This window comes from Furipterus horrens, unplaced genomic scaffold, assembly GCF_987537825.1.
Source record: "Furipterus horrens unplaced genomic scaffold, mFurHor1.1.pri manual_scaffold_3, whole genome shotgun sequence".
NCBI classification, from domain to species: domain Eukaryota; kingdom Metazoa; phylum Chordata; class Mammalia; order Chiroptera; family Furipteridae; genus Furipterus; species Furipterus horrens.
Genome location: NW_028327173.1, coordinates 121,517,760 through 121,545,111, shown reverse-complemented (window position 1 = coordinate 121,545,111; position 27,352 = coordinate 121,517,760). Strand labels below are relative to the sequence as shown.

Sequence of the window (27,352 nt, the reverse complement as noted above, 5' to 3'; positions counted from 1 at the left end):
ACCAGTCTATTGGTTGTTTGTAAGTTCGTATTTTGCCAAAGTGAGTTAAAAAAATTAAAATCCTCCAAACTATTCAGCCTAAGACTTTTTATAATCTCAAATTTGAGTTTCTCTACACAGGTTACAATAGTAGCTAACATATGATTATACACAATGTAAGGGTTACCGCAGTTTAACACTAAAAGTTTTCATGCCTCATATACAATAAAATATATTTCAATGATCACTTTTTAATGCTTTATTCATTGATTAAAAGAATATACATTTAACATAAACCATATAACATCAGTCATCAGGTCAAACATTCAGCTGGTTTCCTTACAGTTTCTGTCAGGAGTTATTTTATCTGATCACATTTATAAGATAAAATCTCACCACATCTGGCATTTACACACACTGTGCCAGTGGATTCATACTACTGATGTACATATAAAATCCGCATGGTATGTGCCCACTGGAGACAAAACAGTGCACACCTGTCAAAAGGTCATTTTAATATAAGATGGTAAAACCATTTGTAAAACACATATAAACTTTTTCCATAAATAGAATCATATCTGGACATCTGTTGCATAAATTGTGTTTCCAAAGCTTACAACAGAGCAGCCAGGTCTCAGCACTGCTGGGCACCCGTGTTGGCTACTTTATTATTGCAGACTGTCCTTTAACATTAAATGCACAACATTCGTACCACTTAAAACTGGGGTCAGGTGGAAGTCTCACAGAGACCACGTCTGTACCGCGGTTGCCCTGAAACAGTTAAATTGGCTTTTAAAGCCTCTCAGATATAACAAGGTTTTAAAACATACTTCATGGAATGTTCTTCATGTATCATAGCAGCTCATACCTGTGATAGAACAAGCTTTCAGTTTTTCCTTTCTTCCTTTACATTCACTATTCACAGTGAAACAGGTGCATTTTTTTTTTCTTTTTTCTTTTTTGTTTTGTTTTTCAGAGTTCTGAGGTTGCTGACTGAGCCACAGCACAGCTGTGTACCACAGGTCGAAATTCGACCTTAAATATTACAATCTAGCAGTATCTGGCTGGCTAGAGTGGGCCGGCCCCTGCCAGCATGTGGGCACTTCTTCAGTTAAGTCTATTCTTTGGCAGCTGACATGCGTGCTGACAGAGAAAAATCCAGTGACTTGTTGCTAGGGATTTCACGACTAATGTTTGTTTGCAAGCATACGTGTTTATAATTCTGTTTTTTGATTTTCTTTAGGAGGTTTTACCCTGGAATATAGTTTCTTTCCTCCTCCACTATTTGAAATTTGGGCTTAAAAGCTAACTTGAATGTGTAATATAATCGATAAATAAAATCATGTCATATATAGTTTTTAAAAAATCCAACAATTTGAGTATTTTTAAGTAAATGCATTTAAAAAAAGGGGTTAGCAATGTTCTAACCTAGTACTATACAAAATTCAGAATGGTAATTGGTGATATCAATTTTATATATGTAATGAAAGTTAAAGTCTTGGTTTTTCTGTTAAGGGTAACTCATTTGGGACAGTATCCTCTCTTCCATTTCAAATAAAAATTAATGAAATGCTATTAGAATACATGAATGCAGTGCCTTGCATACAAATCTACGAGGCTATGGATATATTTCTATATATATATAAAAATATTTTGGCTCCTGAGTTCTGAACTCTGACACACAAGGAATAAAAACATCAAAAAGGCAGAGTAACTCAGTGAAAAACAAAGTTAGCCAGCAACCTCAGACAACCTTTGGTTGTACATCCTTAAGGTTTGGTAACAAGTCCATTAACCGTGAAAACCCTATACATTGCCACTTTGAACTTCTAAACCAATACCCGAGTACGTTCTTTGATCAAGAAGTAGAATATACACATATAACTCTATGAAGCTAATACTGATTAAACACAGCACAAAGGGATTAATTCACACTACTGAAAAAAAAAAAAAAAAACATAATGGGACCCTACTTGCATATTTAACCACAGGAATTGTACATTAAAAAAAAAAAAAAAGCTAAATGTCTTCGCTGAAGCTTTGCATCTCTCTGTAAAAATGACGATTTGGTTCAGTGAAGACACTGAGTGATTCGATGTCCATGACTGCGTGCCAAGGTTGACCCAAGCCCAGGGATACCTGCTCAATAAGGTTATGCACTGGATCCACATCCTGGTCGGCAAGTTCACCTTGGTCAAAATCAATGCTTTCTTCAGTGACTTCAAGTACTTTTAGATCAGAGCCACGAAGACGAGCAATGGCAATGAGGTTGTGTGCCCACACTGTATAACCTTAAAAGTAAGCAAAACACAAGCACTATAATTTCCTTGCATTTTATTTTGTCTATATAAGTTAGTCTTTTCCACAAATTCGTATCTCAATTACCAGATTGGTCCTTTTAAAAATATACTGAGATCTGAGATGGAAGTATGATTAGCCAGAAAAAGAAAAAAAAGAGGTTTGATATTGTCTCCAAGAACATTACTGTGGGTGGTGAAATGGGAGGTGCTATAATCATATTCTGATATCACCACATTTAGTAAAATCAAATATGTTTAAATTATAATTTTATAGTTTTGGATAGTGATATATCATAAAGAACAAATTTTATATTTCAGAAGTATGTATCCATTAACAATACATAGTTAAACTGATATTTTTCATTAATGAAAAATCATTCATAGTCCAAAGTTATGAAGTGATAATTTAAACTATGAAGATAAATTTTTAATTGTCAGTAGCAGATATGTAAAGTATAAAAAACAGTCATGGGAATAATATATACTAACTTCAGAATAATTATTACCTCTGGGAAGGAATAAAAGGGGAATGAATGGGTGGGGCTTTAGCTGTATCTAACATCTTTTTTTTTTTTTTTTAATTATTTGTTTGTTTACTTAATTTTTTATTTTTTAGAGAGAGGGGAAAGGAGAAAGAGAGGGAGAGAAACACCACTGTGTGGCTGCCTCTCACTCGTGCCCCCAACTGGGGACCTGATGTGCAATTTAGTAATGTGCCCTGACTGGGAATCGAACCAGTGACACTGGGCTCGCAGGCCAACGCTCAATCCACTGAGCCACAGCAGCCAGGGGCTAACATCTTCTTAAAAGAAGAAAAAAAGCTTTTAAAAACTGGGTTAAATTAAATATTGAATAATCTGACATTCCTTTATCCTATACAAAATCCTCTATTTATTACCTTCAAAATTGGTCTAGTCTTTGCTATTACCTCTGCTGGCTGACTAAATTACAAAACAAAACTTAAAAAGCAAGAGGCAAATGCAGGCTAAAAAAATAATTTCAAAAATAATGAAACAGCTAATAAAAACTTTAAGATGTTCATAGAGACTTCCTAATTTATATTCTGTAAATGCTTATGAGTATCAAAAAAGGAAGTAGAATATTCTTCTAATTTGTCAGAAACTCTGTCCCAAATAGTTCACATTAAGATGAAAGGCACTAGTATAAAATGAAAATATGCCCAATCAATGGAACCACCATTTTAAAAAAATGTCATATAAATTAATGTTAATACCTAGAATCTAGAAGATGAGGCAATTTGGCATGAAAGAAATCACACTTTCTCCTTCTTCCATGTTATCTTTTTAAGAGACCTGGATTAGAGGAAATATTTCTGCTGCAGGTAAATGTTTTCTTAGAAAAATTAATTTCAAATGACATTTTTGTTAAATGCCATCAATCACATGGTGGAAGAAAAGAGTAACAGGGAACTTAGAGCACAACACTTAGGGTAGAGATGTGACTTTTACTTGTATATTTTTTAAGCTATAGAAAGTATAGACATCTGCATATTAATGTTATAATTCTCACCTGAAAACATACTTATTGATTTGAGAGAGAAGGGAAGGGAGGGGGAGAGAGATGGAGAGGAATGTCAATGTGAAAGAGAAACACTGATCGGTTGCCTCCTATACGTGCTAGACTGGGGACTGGACTGAACCTGCAACCTAGGCATGTGCCCTGACCTGTAATTGAACCTGCAACCTTTGGGTTTATGGGAACAATGCTTCAAGCAACTGAGCCACACCAGCCAAGGCTGATGTAAGACTTTTAGCACTATAAATGCCAGTGCTATGTTTTTATTAGCATAAAACATTTTATATGTAATATTACTATCAAACTATAGTGAACAAATATCACCTACCATGAATTGCCAAAAGAGAGAGCTTTGTGCACCTCCATGCTAGTAAAACCAATGGATCTTCGTTTCGGTTGTCACTAAGATCTGGAAATCCAGATGTGTCAATCACATCATTCATTAATATAAAATGAGTGAGGAACTTGTCATATTGCCTAGATATAAGATCAACAATAGCTCCTGAAACACAAGTGATGTAGCTGTCAAAATGAATCCTCTCTAGTGGTATACTGGGCTTCAGAATCTTTAACATATCTTCACTCTTGATATCAAAAGCCATTATATAGACCCGAAGGTTGGTGCTCTTTCGTGACAAGGCTTTCCAATGCTCATCATTTGGCATGCTGTCCAGAGACTTGTGCATCACGGAAACATTGTGGACCAGGAGAGACAGTCGCTGCAAAGGCACATGATTGCTGTCAGTTAAGACTCTTGCCATCTCAGCTGTAAAGTCGCAGAAATCCAGGGCAAGTGAGTGCAGATTCACAAATCGCTCTAGTTCTACTGCGGTGATAAGGGTGCTGTTACCAGGGATATTGTTGTCCAGTAAACTCAGGTGTTCCATAGTGTTGGCAATAGAGTTTGAGAGAAATGACAGTGATGTTGGGGTTACTATTTCCAGCATAAACCCACAGGAGAGCCATTTCAATTGCCTACTATTACTCAGTATTTCTTCAAACAGCTGCTGAATTCTGTAAGGAAAACACATGTCACAATGATCCTGTTAATATTTAGCTCTAATCTTTTAACTGTCTTTTGAAAAAAGGCAGTAAAATGGCATGCAATGTTGAGATCCATTTTCTCTCAATTAATTTTGATCCAACCCCACAAGTATTGTTATCATAAATACCATTAAAATTCATACTAAAATATAATAAGATGTATTAAACTTATAGACATGTTAAACATTAGATATGTTCAAGGAAAGCAGCATTTTATACCAGTATGGCAGAAAAGACTGGTTACATACAATATACTTTATAGTAAAAGCAAGTAGAGAAATATGTTTTACAAAGCAAGAATTACCCAGGAAATTCTTCGATTTGTCTTAAAACTTACAACACAAAATGGCATATAATGATCACTGTATTTTCATATTTAAGACATTTCTGGGACATATGTCCTTTTAGAAAAATAATCGTTACTCTTCTGATAGTATCTTAAAATTTTTCAAAAAAATAAATTATTATATAAGCCCCTTTCCTCTTACTGTATAACTTACTGCTTAATTTTTTTGCCATCAGGGTCCACCTTGCTGAGGTATGTATTTGACAAATTTCCTTGATGCTGTAGAACGCTTATGTCTCCAAAAAGGCTAAACTTCTGGAGGTTCCTGTAAAAAAAATTTAAATGATTGTCTAAATAATATATAAAGATATAAATTTAAATACTTAGAATGGATGTCCTAGGAAAGTTTATACCTCATAACTCACTTAGAATCCAATTAAGTACTTTCAGATTGCTTTTTACACACAATGAAAAGCAATGTGATACAGTAGAAACAGCATGAGCTCTAAAGAATGAGGACTGGGGTATAACATTAGTTCAGAAACTCAGTAATTTAATGACCATGGAAAAGTCTCTTAATGTCCCTGCGACTCAATTGTTTTTCAGTAATAATATCTACCTGAAAAGGTTTAGGAATGAATAACAAAATGACATATGAAAGAACTGTATAATCTCAAGTTTTATATAGATCTTAATGATGATATAAAATTTTCCCAAACCATTTAACTTTAATGTTCAAGGGGTGGGACACTGCCCTGAAGAGAACTTCTCAGTAAGAAATATTTTTTGACTAAAATCTAGAGAACCTTCCCAGTTTTTTGATCAAAAGTATAGCTTATGATTGAGAGATAAAAAGCTATGTAAAAATCTTTCAGTTTTAGATCATTTTAGCTACAAAACATATACTTCTCTTAATAGTAAAATTCTAAATAAAGTAGGAGAAAACTATTAACTCAGTACAAATTATAGGTGTAAATGACAATAATAACCAACCAGAGATTCCACTTATAAAACAAAACTTAGAAGTTTAATAAAAAATACGTATAATCCACTAGTGATAAAAGATTTAAGTAAATGAAAAATAACATTTGAAAGGATGTCCCATTTTTCTAAATTAATAACCTTAGTTTCACTAAAAAAAGCCTGATGATTCTAAAATTTAGCTTGAAGAATAATCATGAATTATTCATTCAACCAAACATTCTCTGAGGGCCTACTAAGTGCCAGGCACTGAGTGTTCTATTGGAGATAAGACAGAGATCAAGTGCTGTGAAGCACAAGTATATGGTGTTACATATCATGGGGGTATCTGACACTGCGTTGTCAGAGAAGACTTCTCCAAATAAACTGATTAAAAGGGAATCTTAGGGATACTTGGGAGTTAGCCAGGAGGAGGGTGAAGAAAGGTGTTACAGGAAAAAGGAAAAGCATGTGCAGAGTCCCAGAAGTTGAGGGCAGAGGAGCGAGCATGAGACACTGAAAGATATCCAGAGTATAGAGAGTGAACATAAAATGTAAAGTTCTATGTCAAATAAAAATTCTGATTTTTGTCTTCAAAACAATGAGATGCTCAAAAATGGTTTTAAGCAGGGAATAACATGATTAGATTTATGTCTGGAAAATACTGCTGCAGCATTAGAACAATCTGGAAAGAGGTAGAGTTAAAGTGGGGAGACTAGTTGAGAGAGTATTTTAGTAATAGAGATGAGAAATAATGGTAGCTTGGACTGCGTTTTTGGTGGTACAGGTGAAGAAAATGGACAGTTTCAAAGATAGATGTAGGAGATAATGGGGGTGCTGGATTAGTTATAGGGGACAAGGGAGACAGTAGTCAAGAATAATTCCTAAATAATCTGGGTTGTGGAACTGCATAGATGGAAGAGCTTTTTATTGAGGCAGGGATTCTTAGAAGTGAATCAGAAATTAATTAGGTTTTTTTGGGAGAGATGGTGGGTGGAGGTGAGGTGGTAGAATATTTAGATTATGAACTCTATTTTGCATATGTTAAGCTTGAGCTTCTTTAAGACAGTCAAGTTAAGATGTCAAGTAGGCAACTCCATATCTGGAGCAAGCAGTTATCTGGATGATAATTGAAGCCATGGATGGGAGCAATGGGGCTTCGAGTAAGAGTATAAACTAGAAGAAAAGCAGGCAAAAAGTTAAGCTGTGAAGAACTTCAATAATTAAATTAGAGAAGGATGATGCTGCAAAGGAAAGGTCAGAAGTTGGAGAAAAATTAGGAGTGTGGCAATCAGAGCCCGAAGGGAAAACTTTTTACGAAGAATAAAGTGATCAACAGCAGTGTCAAATACTGCCTTGAGGTCTTATAAGGACTAACATGTCCTTTACGCTTAGCAACATGGTGATCAGAATGTTAGTCATTTTATGTGGTGTGACCATAAAATAATATAGACCAATCTTTACAAAAATTGCTGTGAAAAGAAGAGATGGGAGGGACTTCTCAATAGACTGAAATAATCTGCAGAGATATCATTACATCTAAAACATCACATCAAGGTACAACTGGTATGAAAGTACAATAAATTTTTATCTAATTTCTGAGGGATAGGACTTTCTAACCTTAGAAATAATAGAATAAATTAGAAAGAGAAAAATTTTACTATATAAAAATGAAGAACTTTATATTTCATAGCATACCTCACAAAAAAGGGAAAACCAACACAGTGAAAAAAACATTTGTAAAAAATATGACTTATTTTTTTAATGTATAAAGAATCCCATATAAATAAAAAAATAAAACCATTAAGAATCCAACTGGTAAATGGGGAAAGGTTATAAAACAGCCAATGTAAAACATGCCAAGGAAAATACTGTAAAGATTACTAATAGTATAATTCTAATATATTTTCTCATAAAAAATTTTAGTCACTCCAGTAGATCTAATCAACTTTTTATGTGACTACCACAAAAACTGTATTCTTAAAAATATTTCAAAGGAAGACAACAACTTCAAATATCTTTTTCTCCATTAAAAAAAGGATATATAACCATTCTTGACAGGATACCTACCATATCAGACTCTAAGGGACACATGACTATAATATATGTGTTAACTATGGTTGCCTTTAAAGTATTTTCTCTTTTACCCTTACTTTATTCTAAAGTTGTCACTACAACTATGAATTATAAAGAGGTTATTTAATCTGCTTCTCATAACCTCTGCTAGAAAGAAAAACAAATTTAGACTTCTAAAAAATGAAAAATATTTTTTGAGAACGAGTTTCATATAATGTATAAAAAAGATATCACATTCAATTTCTAATAATATTCAGATAGGAGAGTCCTATACAAGTTCATACAATCTCAGTATTTTTCTCCTTTCAACCCAGCATCCATTGATTACTACCGTATATCCATAACACTGTCCAGTGGTATGAAAACACATATGGGATTTCTGGTCAATATGGAGGCATAGGTAGACACGCTTTGCCTCCTTGCACAACCATAGAAAGAATCACAACCAGATCTCGAAAACAAGTAACAGCCAGAACCATCAGAAAACTGAGCTGTATGAAGTCTGACAACCAAGGATATGCAGAAGCCACATTTACCCAGACAGGTAGGAGGGGAGTAGTGGCGGAGCCGGGGAGAGGCGGCATGGTGTGGAGATGAGGCTGCAGCGGTGGAAGCAGTGGAACAGATGGTCCCACATTTACGTGTAGTGGATAAAAATCGCGAGGGCTACCCTGGGAGAGAGTGACACCAGCCTAAGGCCAGACCACACAGCACCTGGAAGATAAACCTGCTTTACCTCTGGCTGTAAAACCAGTGAGGGTTGGGGCAGCGGAAGAAACTTCCAGATTTTTGCCGCTTAAAGGGCCCACGTGGGGAGGTGGAAGAAATGGCTGGATTTTTGCTGCTTAAAGGGCCTGCATGGTCTTAGAATGTACGCAACCCTGGGGGCAGGAGCTTGAAGGGCACTAATCGCATATGGGAAGTGGATGAAGTGACTGGAAACGGGGCGAGTGCCGGGCAAATCACCAGAGCCAGGCAGCAGCACTGTCCCCTCTCCAAGTCCATACCACACACGCAGCCACAAAGCAGTCAAGCGGCTTCCCCAGCCCTGGCAACTACCTAAGGCTCTGTCCCACACAATTTACAGGAGCCTTTTCTACATAGGCCACTCTACTAAGACAGGGAGTAAAAACATCTCTACCTAATACACAGAAACAAACACAGGGAGGCTGCCAAAATAAGGAGATAAAGAAATATGGCCCAAATGAAAGAACAGAACAAAGCACCAGAAAAAGAACTAAATAAAATGGAGATAAGCAACCTATCAGATGCACAGTTCAAAACACTGGTTATCAGGATGCTCCAGGAATTCATGGGGTACTTCAACACCATAAAAAAGACCCAGGCAGAGAGGGAGATTGCTTTAAATGAAATAAAGAAAAATCAATAGGGAGCCAACAGTGGAGAGGATAAATCAAATCAATAAAGTGGAACACAAGGAAGGAAAAAGCATTCAATCAGGAGAGCAGGAAGAAAAAAACTTTTTTTAAAAATGAGGCTAAGCATAGGACTCTCTGGGACATCTTTAATGTGCCAACATCCAAATTATAGGGGTGCCAGAAAAAGAGGAAGGGCAAGAAATTAAAAACTTATCTGAAAAAATAATGAAAGAAAACTTCCCTAATTTGGCAAAGGAAATAGACATACAAGTCTAGGAAGCAGAGAGTCCCAAACAAGCTAGACCCCAAGAGGACCACACCAAGACACATCATAATTAAAACGCCAAAGGTTAAAGATAAAGAGAGAATCTTAAAAGCATCAAGAGAAAAGCAGAGAGTCACCTACAAAGGAGTTCCCATAAGACTATCAGCTGATTTCTCAAAACAAACTTTGCAGTCTAGAAGGGACTAGCAAGAAGTATTCAAACTGATGAAATTAAGGACCTACAACCTAGATTACTCTATCCAGCAAAGCTATTGTTTAGAATGGAAGGGCAGATAAAGTGTTTCCTAGGCAAGATAAAGCTAAAGGACTTCATCATCACCAAGCCATTATTACACGAAATGTTAAAGGGACTTAAGAACAAGAATATCAAAACTATGAACATTAAAATGACAATACACTCACAACTATCAACTGAATCTAAAAAAAATAAAAACAGAAACAAACTAAGCAAACAACCAGAAAAGGAACAGAATCATAGATATGGAGATCATTTGGAGGTCAGCAGCGGGAAGGGGGAAGGGGGAGAATGGGGGAAATGGTGCAGGGATTAAAAAGCATAATAGGTAGGTACAAAAGAGTCAGGGGGATGTTAACAGTATAGAAAAGGAAGAAGCCAAAAAATTTACACGCACAACTCATGGACATGAACTAAGGTGGGGGGTGGGGGGAATTGCTGGAGGGAAGAGGGGTACCAGGTGAAAGGAAGCAAAGGGAGAAAAATCAGGACTGTAACAGCATAATCAATAAAATACACTTAAAAATAACACATGGGAGAAACTTTTACTTTTTCCATAAAGGATTAAACAGCCATGAGAACTACTTTCCCACTGTAAACAACTAGAAAACTGAACAAAACCTATGAAACAATTGTTTCAAACATGGGACAATAAACAATACAGGACTGATCCTGGAAGGGGGTAAAATTAGAGAAGATCTATTATTGCCCCTGATAATGGCCTGAAGAGTTTCCAGGCTGTATCACAGCGTGGAAAAACCCAAAGAGAATCCAGCAGTCTCCCTGTGTTGAGGAGACAGATTTTCAAAAGCCCGAAGTGGCTAGAATTTGCAGGGCAGAGTACCATAGATAAGGGAGTTGCACAGAGGGAGCGTCACTGATTTATAGAGAGGACTGCCAAGACATTACCCAAGTTTTTGGTTGAGTAATGATCTGCACATATGTGGGGTGAAACTGCACAAGGCTGGAGAAAGTACCACTGGAAAAAAGTAGAATGCACACAGTGGTGGAAAGAGTTTATGTTCCCACCAGCAAAAGTTAAGAGATACTGCAATACAGGGCACTGGGCAGAGTTCTCAGAAAAGTCATGCCTTAGTAGCGATTAGTTAGCCCTAAATAAAGGGTATTTTGGATCTTCCCTGACAAAGCTCAAAAACAAAGTTCAAAAGGATCAAACTGATTTCACATAAATTAACTATGTGCTAGATCAAAACCCAACATTCTTTAAAGGAATAAATATAATTAAAGAATACAGGAATTAACAATGTAAAGAATAACAATTTCTGGCATTCAATCAAAATTACCAGACATAAAGGAAAAGGAAAAATTACAACTAGGAAAAAATCAACAGAAGTACCCAGAAATGACAGATGAAGAAATCAGCAGAAAAGAAACTTAAACCAACCATTAATAATATACTCCATAATATTACCCATCAATAAAAAGTTACATGGATTGGGAAAAGTAAAATGATCTTTATTTGCCAATTATTTGATCATTTACACACAAAAAAAATCCTAAGAAATCTAAAAAGAGCTACTAGAACTAGTAAGTTAGTTTATTAGTAAGGTCAAAACATAAAAATTATTGTCTTCTATAAATCAGCAAAAAACATCTGGACATTGAAATAAAAAAAACAGTACTAGTTATAATTGCATCAAAAACATGAAATATTTAGGAATAAGTGTAACAAAAGTACACTGAAAACTACAGAACATTGTCGAGAGAAATCAAATACCTAAATAAATGGAGAAATATACTATATTTGTTTATTGGAAGATTAATAACACGTTGGAATACTGTTAATATGTTGGTTCTCCCCAAATTACCAACAGATTCAACATAATCATGATCAAAATCCAACAGGCTGTTTCAAAAAGCAAATAAACTTGAATAGCCAAAACAATTTTTAAAAGAACAAAGTTAGATTACATACACTATCCGAATTCAAGACTCTAAGCAATAGATTGCAGACAGGATGGTACCAGCTTAAGCATAGATGCAGTGATCAATGGAACTGAACAGAGAGACCAGACTAGATTCATTCATACATGGTCATTGTATCCACATAATGTTTAATTTTTATAAGATAATGATAAATAAAATAAAAATCAGCAATGCTGACAAATTTGCAAAGTCAATTCAGTGTCAGAAAGGATAGTCTTTAAAAAATGGTGCTAGGACAACTGGATCCTTAATTCACACAATCTAGAAAAATTAACTTGAAATGGATCATACGCCTAAACAGCTAAAACTATAACACTGCTTAAGAAAATATAGGAGAAAAATTTTGTGACTTTGGATTAGGCAAATATTTTTAGATGGGACACAAAAAGCATAAATCATTAAAGAAACAATTGATTAATGAAAAGATGTTCATCCTGATTATTAGGGAAATGAAAATTAAAACCTCACTCCCAGTTATGAGAATGTCTAAAATTTAAAAGTCTGATAATACTAAGTGTTATAAAGTATAAAGAGCAATTAGAACTCTTACACATGTTGCTGGGAATGCAATACAGCACAGGCTTTGGAACCATTAGCCTTTTCCGACTGGCTTCTTTTACTTAGTAATATGCGCTTAAGTTCCCTCCATGTCGTTTTATCTTTTTTTTTTTTTCCGCTAGTGCTGACTCTTGGCAACCACTGAACTTTTTACTTTTCCCATAATTTTGCCTTTTTCAGAATGTCATATAGTTGGAATCATACAGTATTTAGCCTTTTTTCATATTGGCTTCTTTCACTTAATAATATACTTTCGAGGTTCTTCCATGTCTTTACCTGGCTTGATAGCTCATTAAAAACAAAACATGAATAATATTCCACTGGCTGTTTCTCCATTCACCTACTGACATCTTGGTTGTTTCCAATCAGTTAAGAATAAAGCTGCTATAAACATGTATGCAGGGTTTTGTGTGAACAAAATTTTCAACTCTTGGGTAAATACAAAGCATGATTTTGGGATCATGTAGAATAGGTTTAGTTTTGTAAGACTGTCAAACTGTCTTACAAAAATGAGTATCATTTTGCAGTCACACCAGCAATGAATGAGTTCCCGTTGTTCCACATCTTTGTCAGCCTTTGGTGGTGTTTTAGATTTTGGCCAGAGAAGCATAGTGGTGTCTAAGTGTTGTTTTTATCTGCATCTCCCTGATGACATACCATGTGGAGCATCTTTTCAAATGTGTATTTGCCACCTATATATCTTCTTTGATTAAGATATATAGATATCTGTTAAGGTCTTTTGCCCACTTTTTAGTAGGGCTGTTTGCTTAACTATTGTTGAATTTTAGACTTTTGTATATTTTGGTTATGAGATATGTCCTTTGCAAACACGTTCTCCCAGTGTGTGGCTTCTCTTTTTATTTCTTGACAGTGTAGTGCCTTTCACAATGCTGAAAATTTTAATTTTAATGAAGTTCAGCTTATTAATTCTTATTTTCATCGATTGTGCCTTTGGTTGTTGTATCTCAAAAGTCATCACCAAACCCCAAGTCATCTCAATTTTCTCCTATGTTATCTTCTAGGAGTTTTATAGTTTTATATTTTACATTTAGGTTTGTGACCCAATTTGTGAAGGGTATAAGGTCTGTGTCTACTGGATGTCCTATTGTCCCAACACTGCTTGTTGCAAAGACTATCCTTTCTCCATTGTATTGTCTTTCCTCCTTTATCAAAGATCAGTTGATTATATTTAGGTGGGTCTATTTCCGGGCTCTCTATTCTGTTCTACCTGTTTGTCTATTCTTTCACCAAAACCATACTGTCTTGATTACTGCAGCTTTATAGTAAGTCTTGAAGTCACGTAGTGTCAGTCCTAAGTCTTTGTTGTTCTCCTTCAATACTGTCGGCTGTTCTGGGTCTTTTGCTTCTCCTTATAAACTTTAGAATCAGTTGTCATATATACACATATGTGTAGGTATACAACATATCCTTTAAATTTTTTTCTTTACTGTGCTTACATGTACAACAGATTTCTATCAGTAACATTTTTCTTTACAAATGATTTTCAGCATAAGTTGGGCCAAGAGGGGGAGTTGTGCTTTCCAATAGAGATTTACTGTATTATAGGAACCATAGAAATGAAACACTAAATGCACTAGGTTTGAGATGGGGATAGGGGATTAACTAGACTTACTGTGGCCATTTTGCAACATATATGAATATCAAATCATTATGTTGTACACAAGAAACTAATATAATGTTATATGTCAACTATAACTCAATTAAAAAACTCCATAAAAACACAACATCAAAAACAAAAACAAAGAATTGATGGGGGGAATTGATAGATTTTTTAAAAAGACTGTATTTATTTTGAGAGAGAGAAAGGAGAGAAAGAGGGAGAGAAACAGTGATGTGTGAGAGAAACACACAGATCAGTTGCCTCTTGCACATGCCCTAACAGGGGACCTGGGCCTCAACCCATGCATGTGCCCTAACCAGAGGCCCATGACCCCTCCTTTGTGGGATGCCACTCAACCAACTGAGCCAGGCCAGTCAGGGCTGAGATATTTTTTATAATGCAAATTCTATGTTTAGTTATCCTGAGAGCCAGGATATTTTTTAAAAAATGAGTACATTATATATTCTCTGGGTTTATAGGAGGCTAAAAATGTTCAACGTAACAAAGTCTAAATAAGAGTGTAAAAAATCATTTTCTTTAGAGTCTATAAACCAGTATATGAGGTCTGTCAAAAAAGTATCCAGCAATGTAATATGAAAAATTTGTACACAGGACAATGGCGCTCAGTCCCCTTCAAAGCAGGCTACCTTAGGACCTCACACAGTGCTCCCAACTGCCATTAGCTGCCCCATCATCTTTTCCTGAACCTCATCGACAGTCTGAAATCTCTTCAACAGTGGATTGTCACTGTTCATGCACGTGCATTCCAGTCCACTCTCCTTGGCTGCTGGGTTACACTGATGTTGCAGAAACCATTCTTGCTATATTAAAAATGGTTGGACTTGTTCTGGACAGACCTCATATGTTATCATGATACAATTTTAAAAAGACTTCATTTTTTTTTTTTAGAGTAGTTTTAGGTTTACAGCAAAACTGAGAGGAACTATTTACCCCTAACTCCACATGCCTAACCTCCTCCCCTGTCATCAACATCACTCACCAGAATGACATATTTTTTTACCAAGGATGAACCTACATTGACAGGCAGATCATAACCAGCCAAAGTCCAAAATTTACCTTTGAGTTCACTCCTGGTGTTACATAGTCTCTGGGTTTGGACCGATGTATAATGACATATGTCCATTATTATAATATCATGCAGTTTCTCACTGCCCTAAAATTCCTCTGTGCCCTGTCTACTCAGATTTCTCCCCACCCCAGGGAACAATTTATTTTATTGTCTCCATAGTTTTGCTTTCTAAAATTTCATATACTTATTCAGTATATAGCCTTTTCATATTGTCTTTCAGCTAGAAATATGCATTTAAAGTTCCTCCATATCTTTTTATGGCTTGATAGCTCTTCTTTTTGGCACTGAATAGTAATTCCACTGTCTGAATGTACCAAGGTTAATATATCCATTCACCTACTGAAGGACATCTTGGTTATTTCCAATTCTGGCAATTATGGTAAAGCTGCTATAAATGTCTACATGCAGGTTTTTGTTAGGACATATATTTCCAACTCCTTTCAAATATCAAGGAGCATGATATCTGGATTGTATCATTAAAAGTATGTTTAGTTTTATAAGAAAGTGCTAAATCATTTTTCATAGTGACTGCACCATTTTGCATTCTTTCCATATTTTGGTAGCATTTGATATTGTTAGTGTTCTGGATTTTGACCTAATAGGTGAAGAGTGCATGACAGGATTTTTGATGATGTGAAAAAATACACAAGACATATTAATGGAAAACCACACATAATTATTCCTATTTTGTAAAATGATGTATCACATTTTACCAGTGATTATTACTGGTGATTTTTTTTTACTCTTTCTGTATTTTTCAAATATTCTATTTTTACAAATGCACACTATTGAGGAATTCAGAAATTTAAATTACCTTTATATAGCTTTTCACCTTTATAAAAACTTAATTTACAAGAAAATCATTTAAAAATTAACTACCTGCATAATTAGAATTTAACAAGTTAGCCCTGGCTGGCGTGGTTCAGTGGACTGAGCACCAGCCTGTGAAACCAATGGTCCCTTGTTCGATTCCCAGTCAGGGCACATGCCTAGGTTGCAGGTCAGGTTCCCAGTCGGGGGTGGGCGAGAGGCAACCATACATTGATGCTTCTCTCCCTCTCTTTCTCCCTACTTTCCCCTCCCTCTAAAAATAAATAAATAAAATCTTTAAAAATAAAATAAAATAAAACTTAACAACTTAATATAAGGAGACTCCCTGGGAGATTTCTGTTTTAGTTCCAGCCATACAATATTTTTAAATGTTCCAGCAATATTAGAAATGCCACTCAAGGGTAATTTAACAAAAATTCTTGTTCTTTGCAGCGGTAAAATGGCAATAATCTTGTTACAATATAACCAATAATGCACGCACAAACTTTCTTTACAGATAAATCACTGATTAACTTTTGAAGCTGAAATGATTTGTGGAATCATTTAATTCATTTATCTTTATAGATAAGGAAATTGAAGTGCCTTGTCTAAGACTGCAATACTAGTTAGGGCAGAGATAGGTAGAGAACCTGGTTTCTGACTCCTACTTATTGTTCATATTGTTTCTTCTAATTAAACCGTGTCCTTTAATACAATGGTCTTATTAAAAGTTATTAGAAAAATTATAAGTAGCATATTTTAGAGTAGTATATGAGACATTTGTGAAAAAATTTTTAAGTACTTACTTTTCCACTCAAAATGAAATTTTACTTATTGAGTCATGTAGAAAACAGTAACTCAACTTTTAAAACACACACACACACACACACACACACACACACACACACCCTGGCAACTCAAGGGCAACTTTCAAATATATCACATTGAAATTAAATTTTAGATCATATGGTGAAGCCAAGGAGACTGCATATATTCCCCAGGTGGCTCGTTATTGTTTCAGATGATAAAAAAGGACTGAAAAGAACATTGAGGCAACAACACCAGCGTAGAACCTACTGAACCATGGCAATAAACAGATGCCTCACTTTGAAGCCAGGAGACTATACCAGTAACATGGGAAATGTGCCACATAATCCTTTTATTTAAAGATGAAATCTGTGACCTGAGTTTTATTTACTTAGTTTACACATTCATTTATTTATTGTTGAACCAACAAGTGAACTAAAGAAGCAAACAGGGTTCTTTCCTGCACATGCAACTGTTCAAGAAGCATGTAACTAAAACATACTGGGAAAACATTACAGTAGGTTAGACAGTATTTTTTCATTTTAATTCTTCAAATTAATTTAGCTCCATTCTTATGGTAATATTAATATGACACAACTGTAAGATTGCCAGAAAAGAATTAATTCTTCAACTTAATTGCATTCTTCTTAAATTCTATTTTAAAAAGTCATTAATTCCACATATAGAACTAAACCAGATCATTAAGTACTTATAACTTAGAAACTTAGCCTACAGACTGCTCTCCTACTCTTTGCTTATTCAATTATTAAAATATGCACCGTGTGCCAATGATGTGAGAAGTTATACTGGTTACATTTAAAATGCACATGAGTTCAGAATCTTGGGAGTAGAAATAAAGATTTTTTAAAAAGACTAAATTATTAAAAAATAGGTAATATGGCATTTGTCTCTCACTTATAAGAGGGATCTAATGAACAAAATAAACTAATGAGCAAAACAGAACCAGAGACATAGAAACATGGAACAGACTAACAGCTGCCAGAGGAAAGGCAGGAGGGGAGGAATGGTGAAAAGAAGGGGATGGGATTAGTTAATGAACACGTATGAGTGATCCATGGATATAGACAACGGTGTGGGGATTGACTGTGGGAGTGGGGGAGGGCTGGGCAGAGGACGGCAAAGGGGAAAGAATTGGGACAACTATAACAGAATTGACAAGAATTAAAAAAATAATAATGCAAAAATAAACTGTGTTTCACATAAAAAAAATCCATCAGATGAGACTAAGGAATTATTGATAACTTTGTTAAGTGTATTAATGGCATTGTGGTGATATATAAAAATGCCCATAATTTTCAGAGGTTTACACTGATGTATGTAGTGTAAAATGATACCCATATCTTGGATTTGCTTTAAAATATTTTAGTAAAGATAACAGAAAGCAAATATGGAAAAATCCTTAAATTCTTGAAACTGGGCAACAGGTTCATAGTGTCTAGTTTTTGTGTATTTGAAAATTTTATTTAAAAATTAGAAAACAAGGCAGGCAGTTCTCCAATTGTGTAACTGGCAAATTCATTTAACTACTCTATGCCTCAGTTTAACCATCTGTAAAATAATAGTGCCTACATTATATGGTTCTTGAATACTGCTCTTTCTCCACAAAAACTAGTTTAGGAATTTAAAAGGCTGTGGAGAACATGCCTCCTCAGCTCTCTTCAGTACTGCCACTAGGAATAGGCCTTACCCAGTCTCACGACCCTGGCGGAGACTCTAATACCACTTTTGTGTGGAGAGGGAGTTTGGCTTGAGAAAGTGGGTCTAAGCTAGAGAAAATCTAAGTCTTTTTACCTTTCTTCTTTGCCTTGATTCTAAATTTTCCTCCTGAGATTCCTAAGAGTGAGAGTATTTTTGAAGTTACTAGGAACATCTGAATAACAAACCAGGTTAAAGGTAGCTTCTTCCCTTTTCTTGTCCACTTTAGAGGTAATAGAAAAATACACATTTTGAGTGTGTAGAAAAACAGATGTACCTGGGCCTAGTGGTATAGCTGATGAGACCAGTGATATGGGGGTAAAGGGAAGGAAAATCTTTGTGCAGAGTACCATCTGTTCTTCCTTTCCAATTAAGTCCCACTATCTTGAACCCACAGCTCATATTAAGTCCAGACTTAGGCAAATTTCAAGTAGTAATGGGCTTACATGAAGGAAGAAAAAGAAAGATGAGAAAACAAAGAAAAGAAAATTCCAAGTGACTGCAGTAAGGAAGACCAGAAGTTTCTGGGGGTGAGTCAAAAGACTAATTTAAAGTTATGTAAGGCCTTTATGAAAGTACTTGGTGGTAAGAGGAGCTAATACCAAAGACAAGCCATGTTTTCAGAAAATAAACTATGTCCAAATCATAGGTATTTATTTTTTTAAAGAGAGGACAAATCACTAACACATTCATTTACTCAACTACCATCTGAGAATTGCCATCATCCTCAAATTCCAGAGGTTACACAAAACATATTTTTAAAAATAAGATAGACACATAAAATTATTTCAAATGCTATTAAAAGATAATTTTAACAATGCTAAGAACAAGAAAACTGAGTGAGTCTTACAGAGAAATAATAAAAAAATGTTTGATTTTTCTTTTAAAAATCTACATCCAAGTAGCAAGTTCTCTTGACTCTACTTCCAAAATATATTCCAAATGCATCCACTTTTCTTCATCTCAACTGTCTCCATCATCTCTTGCCTAGATCATTGCAACAGCTTTCCATCTATTCTCCCTGCTTCCTTCCTTTTTTGCTCCCTCTTATAATAAATTCATTCATTCCACAGCAACCAGAGTGATCGTCTTAAAATGCAAACTGGATCACATTAGTCCTGTCCTTAACAATTTTTCAATCAATTTTTCTACTCTAGAATATAGTTGAAATACTATTCCAAAGCCCACATAACCTAACCCCTTCCTCTCTCTACATCTCAGAGTTCATCGTGACACCACTCCTACCCTCATTCACATGGTACTTACCTATTGCTTCAACAGGCCAAAACTTTTGACTGGCCTAAGGCCTTGGGTCTTACCAGTTTTTTCTGCTTGGAATGCTATTTGCTCAGATCTGCAGATGGGTGACTCTTGTCATTCACGCTGCATTGCAAAGAGGTCTTCTCTTACCACTCTATCTAATGTTGCTACCCAGTCACTATTACATAGTTCTTTTTTATTTTCAGATTTTCTTTTATTTTCACAATTGAAATAAATTTTCTTTCATTTATTTACTTGTTTCTGTCTGCCTGTCCCCTCTAGAATATTGATCCCATGGAAATGAGGATCTTAACTGCTTGGCATATAGTCAAGTTCTCAAAATTTGGAGGGAAAAAAAAGATTTTTTTGAACTGCTATCTTAGGTCCTATATAAACTGATCAAGTCTGGTGAACTCTTCCAAGGCTGCTTCAGAATTAACATATTAAAATGGAAACAATTTAATCACTCCACTCAAAATCTGCTAGACACACAAAAAAAAAATCTGCTAGACAGCTTAATACAAAAAAATTTTTACTTTGACAACCTTTTACTTCCTATCCTCCGTCTATCAGTTTTGTTTTTTTTTAATTAAATATATTGGGGTGACATTGGTTAATAAAATTATACAAGCTTCAGTTGTATGATTCTATAAAACATCATCTGTACACTGTATTGTGTTCACCATCCATATCACTTATTAATCTTTGTAAGAATGTACCCATGGACTACAGAGAGCATAAGCCCTCTCAAGAGTCATCCCAGGCAGTTAGTTTCTCTAGCATGTTAAAAGTCTCATCCCTTCTCAATGACCTTGAGGCTATCCCTCTGGAACTACTTTAATTTGTCAGTTTTAAGGTAGGTGTCTGCTGGGTATGCATCATCTCATCTCTTTTCTCCATAGGCAACCACTTCTTGGTACTGTAGCCTCAGAGTACCAATATATTTCAATATATCTATTCCGTAAATGTGTTTCTTTAAATAAATAATAAGAGTAAGCCTAAAAAGTAAACAGTTATCATCACATGCATTTATTACACTATGCTGGGGAAAAATATTTCAAGAAAAATAAGGCAATAACACCTTCAAGCCATTTCCTACCATCTTAGATAGTAATATGAAATGTCCAAAGAATTTTTAACCTATTTTAACCTTTTGAGTGCCATGTGTAATTGCTAAAATTCATGTGAGAAATGCCAGGCTATTTTGCTGAGAAATGCAGAGTTTATGAAAAATGTCTATAAAAACATTATTATTCATAATAATTTGCTGAAAATTTAATGACATATAGTAAATACACCCTCCTTTTGTAAGCAGTGTTCTTTGATGCAATTTAGCAAAAACTTATTGCATTAAAATTATTTTATTATAACAATTATTTTAGAAAAAATAAATTCTTTCCTTCAATATGGCTTTTGAAGTATAATATATGGCATAATATAAAACCTATGATTATAATTTGAAAACACACATAGCAACATGGATACCAAGCAAGAAGTATGCCAAATACTGCATAAATTTTTGGAAAAAAAACCTTCATAACGTACAAAACAAATGAACACAAATGGCATTCACACTAGAGACACATATCAATAGATGTCAACAGTGAAAAAGTTTATAAACAAAATGCTAACGCTATACCATGAAGCAATGAAAATGTTCATTAGCAAAAGCTTCCTTATCATGCACACTGCATAGTTTCGACGACTACTGCAAAGACAAATGAAATTAAAAGGACCATTTAAAATGAAAGTAAAAATTATAACAGAATTAATATGTCAGTATTTGATAAAGCATAAAAATTCAAAATTTGGATCAACATGAGAAAAAGTTATATCAATATATAACCCGAGGTACCAAAAAAAGAGAACAAACATAAAATACGAATTAATCCATTGTTATTTACACTTATAGCTATCGAAAAAAGTCTTTGGGAGCGACACTGGCACTCAAAGGGTTAAAATGTATGTTTAAATGGGCTTATCAGTTATTGGGTCTTGGTAGACTAATGTTGAGAAAACCATATAAAGGTAAGACTCTCCTTCAGTGCATGTGCCATATCACCAAGACCAAATCTAAGAATGATTAATAGACCTTCTACTAGTAAGAGGGTATATAAGACGGCATAGTCATGAAATGGTCAATCTACATACATCTAGAGTTGTAACCCAAAATTTTAAAAAGGAACGTCAGCCTCATAAAAAATCTTTCTCGCCTGTTGCAATATTCATCTTTAAGAAACTGTACTACCCCCAATATAGCACTTCATACCCAAAAAGCTTATGTAAAAATATTTATATAGTCCAGAAAATAAACCAGATGATAACAATGTACCTATGCCTACTGTTTAAGTATTTTTAAAAGATTTTATTTTTTTTAGAGGGAAGGGAAGGGAAGGAGAAAAGGGAGAAGAGAAACATCAATGTGAGAGAGAAACATTGATCAGTTGCCCCTTCCACGCCCTAAACTGGGGACCTGGCCCACAACCCAGGCATGTGTCCCGACTGGTAATCAAACTGGCAGCCTTTCAAGGTTCGCAGAGGGCACTCAACCCACTGACCCACACCTGCTGTTTTAAGTATTTTTAATGACTGAGCTGTTACCTGTCAAAAATCTTGTCCATGAGCTCTCATTTTTCCTAGTAAATACGAAATACAGTATTTTAATAGGCAGTACTAGACAACCAGATTAAATCCTAAAAATACATACCTAAATTTGTTGTTTTGAACTTGTAAGTATAATTTCTTGTAGGACAATTGCAGAAGAAATTTAGCCTACTTAACTTATAATATAGCTTAATGAGTACACACTGTATTTCTCTTATTCTTCATCAAGTAGGCTGGTATTCTAGTGGTAAAGGAGGAGAGCTCTGAAACCTGGAGGACTGAATTTTATCCTCTGAGAGGCATTTCTGCACCTCATTGATCCTCATCAGTTGTTCCTAATATCTAAAGTATCAGTAAGCTGGCCATAGTCACTCCGAAATTAAATGTGCATATGAAATCCAGAAATCAAGGAATTCAGCACAGCCTAGAAGCATAAAGCTTGTAACCTGGTAGGTTCCATACCCTCTTTTTCTACTTATAAAATGGAAGAAATAATAACACAAAACCACTGTAAATTTAACTTGGAAATATAAAGAACAATGTCAAGTGTTCATTCTTCTCATTAGTCATTAAGTTTTATATTTTTAGAAAACCAAAAAATAGTAAATGAAGTTAGTGTGGATCTTTATTGAACCTCAGTCTGTAGTTTAAGTGATTACGGAAGGAAATATGAACAGTCTTTACCAAACTAACCAAATAAACTTGGTTTAAAACATTTTCAAATTTGTTAGAATTTAAAGAAAACTAGTCTCATTTATGTTTTTAACATTTATATTAACACGTCCAATATTACAGTATCTCAAGAAGTTTTCAAAAATAAAGGTGAGATTAGCTTATTTCCAAACATGTAATTTATGTATTTTTTAAACCCTTTGAAATAGCATTAGAAGTAATGCCTGTAATGACACTATATTTTAATTCTAGAGCTATATCACACAGCACAACACAGCACCATCCCTATAGTAAATGACAAAACCTTAAAATCAGGAATGACAATGTGTTGTATTTGTGTAAAAGTGATAGCTAACCCAGAAGGACAAGCATAGGGTGGCCTCATAGACATGTAGACTGGGATGCTAATAAAATGGAAGGTATACTTTCATTTGTCAATTATAATGCAATAAACCTGAAAGAAAAAAGTGATGGGGGAATAAGGGAGGGAAGTAAGAATTAAACAAAAAAGGGAATATGTGATACACCACTATTTTGCCTATGTAATGTGATCTATCCATCCAACTAACCAACCAGTTATTAAAACACTGGAAGTAGGCACTGCACACGCCTTGCTCTTCTCCAAGCCCTACATCTGACAAGCACATTTTTTGCATGGCTGCTCAGAAGTGCTATTGGATCTCAGAACATAAAAATCTAATTGGTTCTCCCTGAATTCTCGCTCACTCTTGGGTCTCCTCAGTAGTTAAATGCTCACTGACTGAACCTTTTCAACTTCAGGACCACCTGGTCCTCTAGCCATACATGCAACTCTGACGAGTTTCAACCCGATGAAGGCCTTACAAGCCTTTCTTACCACATAAAATCAAAGTAAGGAAATGGAATGGCTTGGTGTGAAAAGCTATGGAAATACACAGGCCACTGGAATATTGGAGCCATGCTCCAGATACAACTTGGAGCTATATGCTTATCTTCCCCACTTTCAATTCAGACAGAGAATTTTAAATATATATATGTAGTATAGCGTGAAACCAGGACCTTCTCTCGCCTGTTCAACATGGTGCGTAATGGTCAATGTACTGTATTTATTTGCATGTGTATTCATCAGAGATACTGGCCTGTATTTTTCTTTTTTTGTTATCCTTGTCATGTTTTAATTTCTATTTTTTTAATTTTATTTTATCCTCAACCAAGAATATACCTATTGATTTTAGAGAGAGAAGGGAGGGAGAGAGCGAGGGAGAGAAATACCAGTATGAGAGAGAAACATCAATGGGTTGCCTCTGGGACCAAACCTGCAACCCAGACTTGTGCCCTGATCTGGAATCAAATCTGCAACCTTTTGGTATACAGGACAACACTCTAACTGATTCATTGCAAGGGCACAAGGACGGTTTAGCATAAGTAAATCCATCAATGTAATACTCCACACTAACACAACAAAGGATAAAAATCATATGATCTCATCAACAGAGGCAGAAAAAGCATTTTATAAGATACAACATAATTTGTGATTAAAACACTCAATAAAATAGGTATAGAAGGAAAGTACCTCATCCATTTATGATTAAAACATTCAATAAAACAAGTATACTGTAAAGGGACAGAGAAGGAAAACTCTGACTCCAAAAAACCTCCGCTGCCTTGCGGCATACCTCTTCAGGGGAAAGGCTAAGGGAGTAAACCCCGACAGAAAATCCGGAGCCGGAGTCCCTAAGGCGGTTTGACGTTGTAGTCAACACCGGCAACTCCTGCGGCGCACCTGAAGCCAAGCTGTATTGACTCCGTCTTTCCCTTGGACCCTTCAGCTGCGAAGAGAGGGGGGGTCTGCTGCATGGGCAACAGCAGACCCTCCATATCACCCTGCCCAGGCTCTGTAGCTTCAGCTCTTAAGAAGCTACACCATCGTCTCTCGAGACGGACGGCTGCCGCCGCCGCCGACGACGACTGTATTTATTGCTAGTGGAGAAAAACAATGCCGTATAACATGTGCCTATCACCTGACATTGTTAAATTTCAGTTTTCTTTCTATAAAATAGGGATAAAAGATGCCTTCCTGCCTAATTCAGAGTCATTGAAAGGATGAACTAAGATAGTGAATGTCAAAGTACTTGGGAACTGCTAAGCTATTATGTACTTTGCTCTTTTGAGCTTTTGACCTTTTTTTCCAGCTCATAGTTTAATTGTTAGACTATTCAAATACAGAAAATCAAAAGTAATGGGATTCTGGAGAGGGCAATAGAGAACGTAAATAAGGGTAATACTTATTAGGATAATCGGTTAGAACACAGACATAGGAACTTAGTCCCAGAATTACAGTCAAGTCCTGAGGTAAGATGGGGACAGTTAAGAGTACTGACCCTTTGCAGACACGGGCCAATTTACCCAACACACGCAACCACCAGGCTGTACTGTGATACTTTTAGGTGAATCACTGGGGACAAGTTGAATCTGGAGGTATAAGCACTACGTCTAACAAGCACTTCTCCTACTCTTTGTGCCTAGCCCAGTTAATCAAAACTATTCCCGGTAATAAAAGGGCTGTCAACATTTCTTTTAGTAAGAGTCTTGTAATTACGACACCAGTAGCATACTCCCCTCTCTCCCCCACCACGATCTATTTATTTTTAATGGATAGGTTCAGAATCAGAAAAACGGAGTTGTTTTTATTTCTCCCGAGACTGGCAGGCCTCACTCATCCTCCAAGCTTCAGCTCTCCTATCTTGTAAAATGAATATCGACAGCGCCTGTCAGCTCCATGGCACCGCCACCGAGAGAATGAATGAGACAGTGTCTGGAAGGCGCCAGGAGTGATGTCTGATAAACACCAAGTGCATCACTGTTTATAAATCAGTACCATGAGTCCCGTTATGCCCTCGCGCCTCAATGAAATCGCTGGGTTCCAATGATAACCACCAACCACCATAGAAAGCTTCAAAGTGGCCGGGCATAACCTCACTGAACCTATTTCTGGGTGAGAGAAAGGAGCGATTCTGAGCCCCGCGGGGAGTGGATGGAGGGGTAACGACGAGCCTACCTGTTGTTCCGGATGCTGACCAGCACGCACAACACCAGCTCCAAGTAGGTGCGCAGCACTTCCAGCCACCGGGTTGAGAGCTGCAGGGCCTCGACTTCCTCCCCACCGGTCCCGGTGTCCGCGCCTCCTCCGTCGGCCGGGCCGCCGCCTCCGCTCAGGTAATTCTCGGCAGCGAACTCAACGCGCAGCTCTCGCACGAACCAGCCGCACTTGCGCATGAGGAATTCGAGCCGAGGCTGCTCCGCGGGTGAGACCCGGAGGCAGATGCGGAGCTGGGGCCAGAGAGCCGGGTAGAAGAGACACTCCCGCCAGTGCGAGCAGGAGGCCGAGGCCCGCAGCCGGTCGGGCGCGGGAAGGAAGGAGAAGATGTGCACTATCAGCTCGCTAGGCAGCGACGCGGCCCCCGCCGCCTGGCCGCACAGAGCCATCCGGCCCCGCCGATGGCTGCCGATCCCCGGCCGCCTCCGCAGACCCCGGAGCAGCCCCCGCAGCCGTTGCAGCTGCTGCAGACGCAGCCACTGCCGCCGCCGCCACCGCGCCGCCCGGGCGGCCCCGGCTCGGGTTCGAGCTCCCGGCGGTCGGGGCTGCTGCACTGACAAGAACAACAACATCAATGACAAGGAAGAAGGGGGCGGAACCGTCGTGAGTCTCGGCAGAACCAAGTGCAGCGCAAGTCGCGGAGAGGGGGAGAATTCTCTGTGGGGGTGGCCCCCAGATAACCAGCCTCTGCCTCTCAAACCCTACTCACACGCCTCAGAGGCCTGCGCACTGTGTATCTTCAAAACCCTCGTCTGCACTGTTTAAGGGCCCGGAAGCAGCAGGATTTACTGTAAGGAAAGAGTGACCCTCCCCACACCTTGAGGCGGAGGCAGAGCAGTGGTAGAACCTCAGTTTGACGTCACCGCTGGTGGGAGGGTCTCGGCGCTGATGGGAGCGACTTCCGGAAGAGGGAAGCGCCGGGTTGCCGGTAGGGAGGGGAGACGCGGCACGTGACCCTTGACGCACGCCGGGCGGGCGGGGCGGGAGTGTGGGTGGTGCTCGTTCTGAGCTGCTCTTCCCGCCTTGGTGCGGCTGGCGAGTTCCGTCGGCTTCTGGCGGTCGGTTAACTTGGGCGTTCAGGCGGTGGAAGTAGCAGAACTCGGGTTAGTG

At 37.0% G+C, this 27,352-nt stretch overlaps 1 protein-coding gene across 1 annotated transcript; it reads right to left on the bottom strand.

Moving 5' to 3' along the window:
• Nucleotides 1-223: 223 nt before the first annotated feature.
• FBXO33 (F-box protein 33) lies at nucleotides 224-26,814 on the bottom strand. Its single transcript, XM_090271837.1, has 4 exons — nucleotides 26,204-26,814; nucleotides 5,360-5,470; nucleotides 4,144-4,829; nucleotides 224-2,270 (listed from the first exon to the last, which is right to left on the bottom strand). The coding sequence occupies exons 1-4, from the start codon at nucleotides 26,812-26,814 to the stop codon at nucleotides 1,999-2,001; spliced, it is 1,680 nt and encodes a 559-aa protein (XP_090127963.1). The 3' UTR covers nucleotides 224-1,998.
• Between the last annotated feature and the right edge of the window lie 538 nt (nucleotides 26,815-27,352).

Excerpts from the sequence above, each read along its gene's own strand:
- FBXO33 (XM_090271837.1), bottom strand. The coding sequence starts at position 26,814 with ATGTTGTTGTTCTTGTCAGTGCAGCAGCCCCGACCGCCGGGAGCTCGA. Across the intron at positions 4,830-5,359 it reads GATGGCAAAAAAATTAAGCA|AATTCAGCAGCTGTTTGAAG; the intron begins GTAAGTTATACA and ends TTTTCCTTACAG. Across the intron at positions 2,271-4,143 it reads CTCTCTTTTGGCAATTCATG|GTTATACAGTGTGGGCACAC; the intron begins GTAGGTGATATT and ends CTTACTTTTAAG.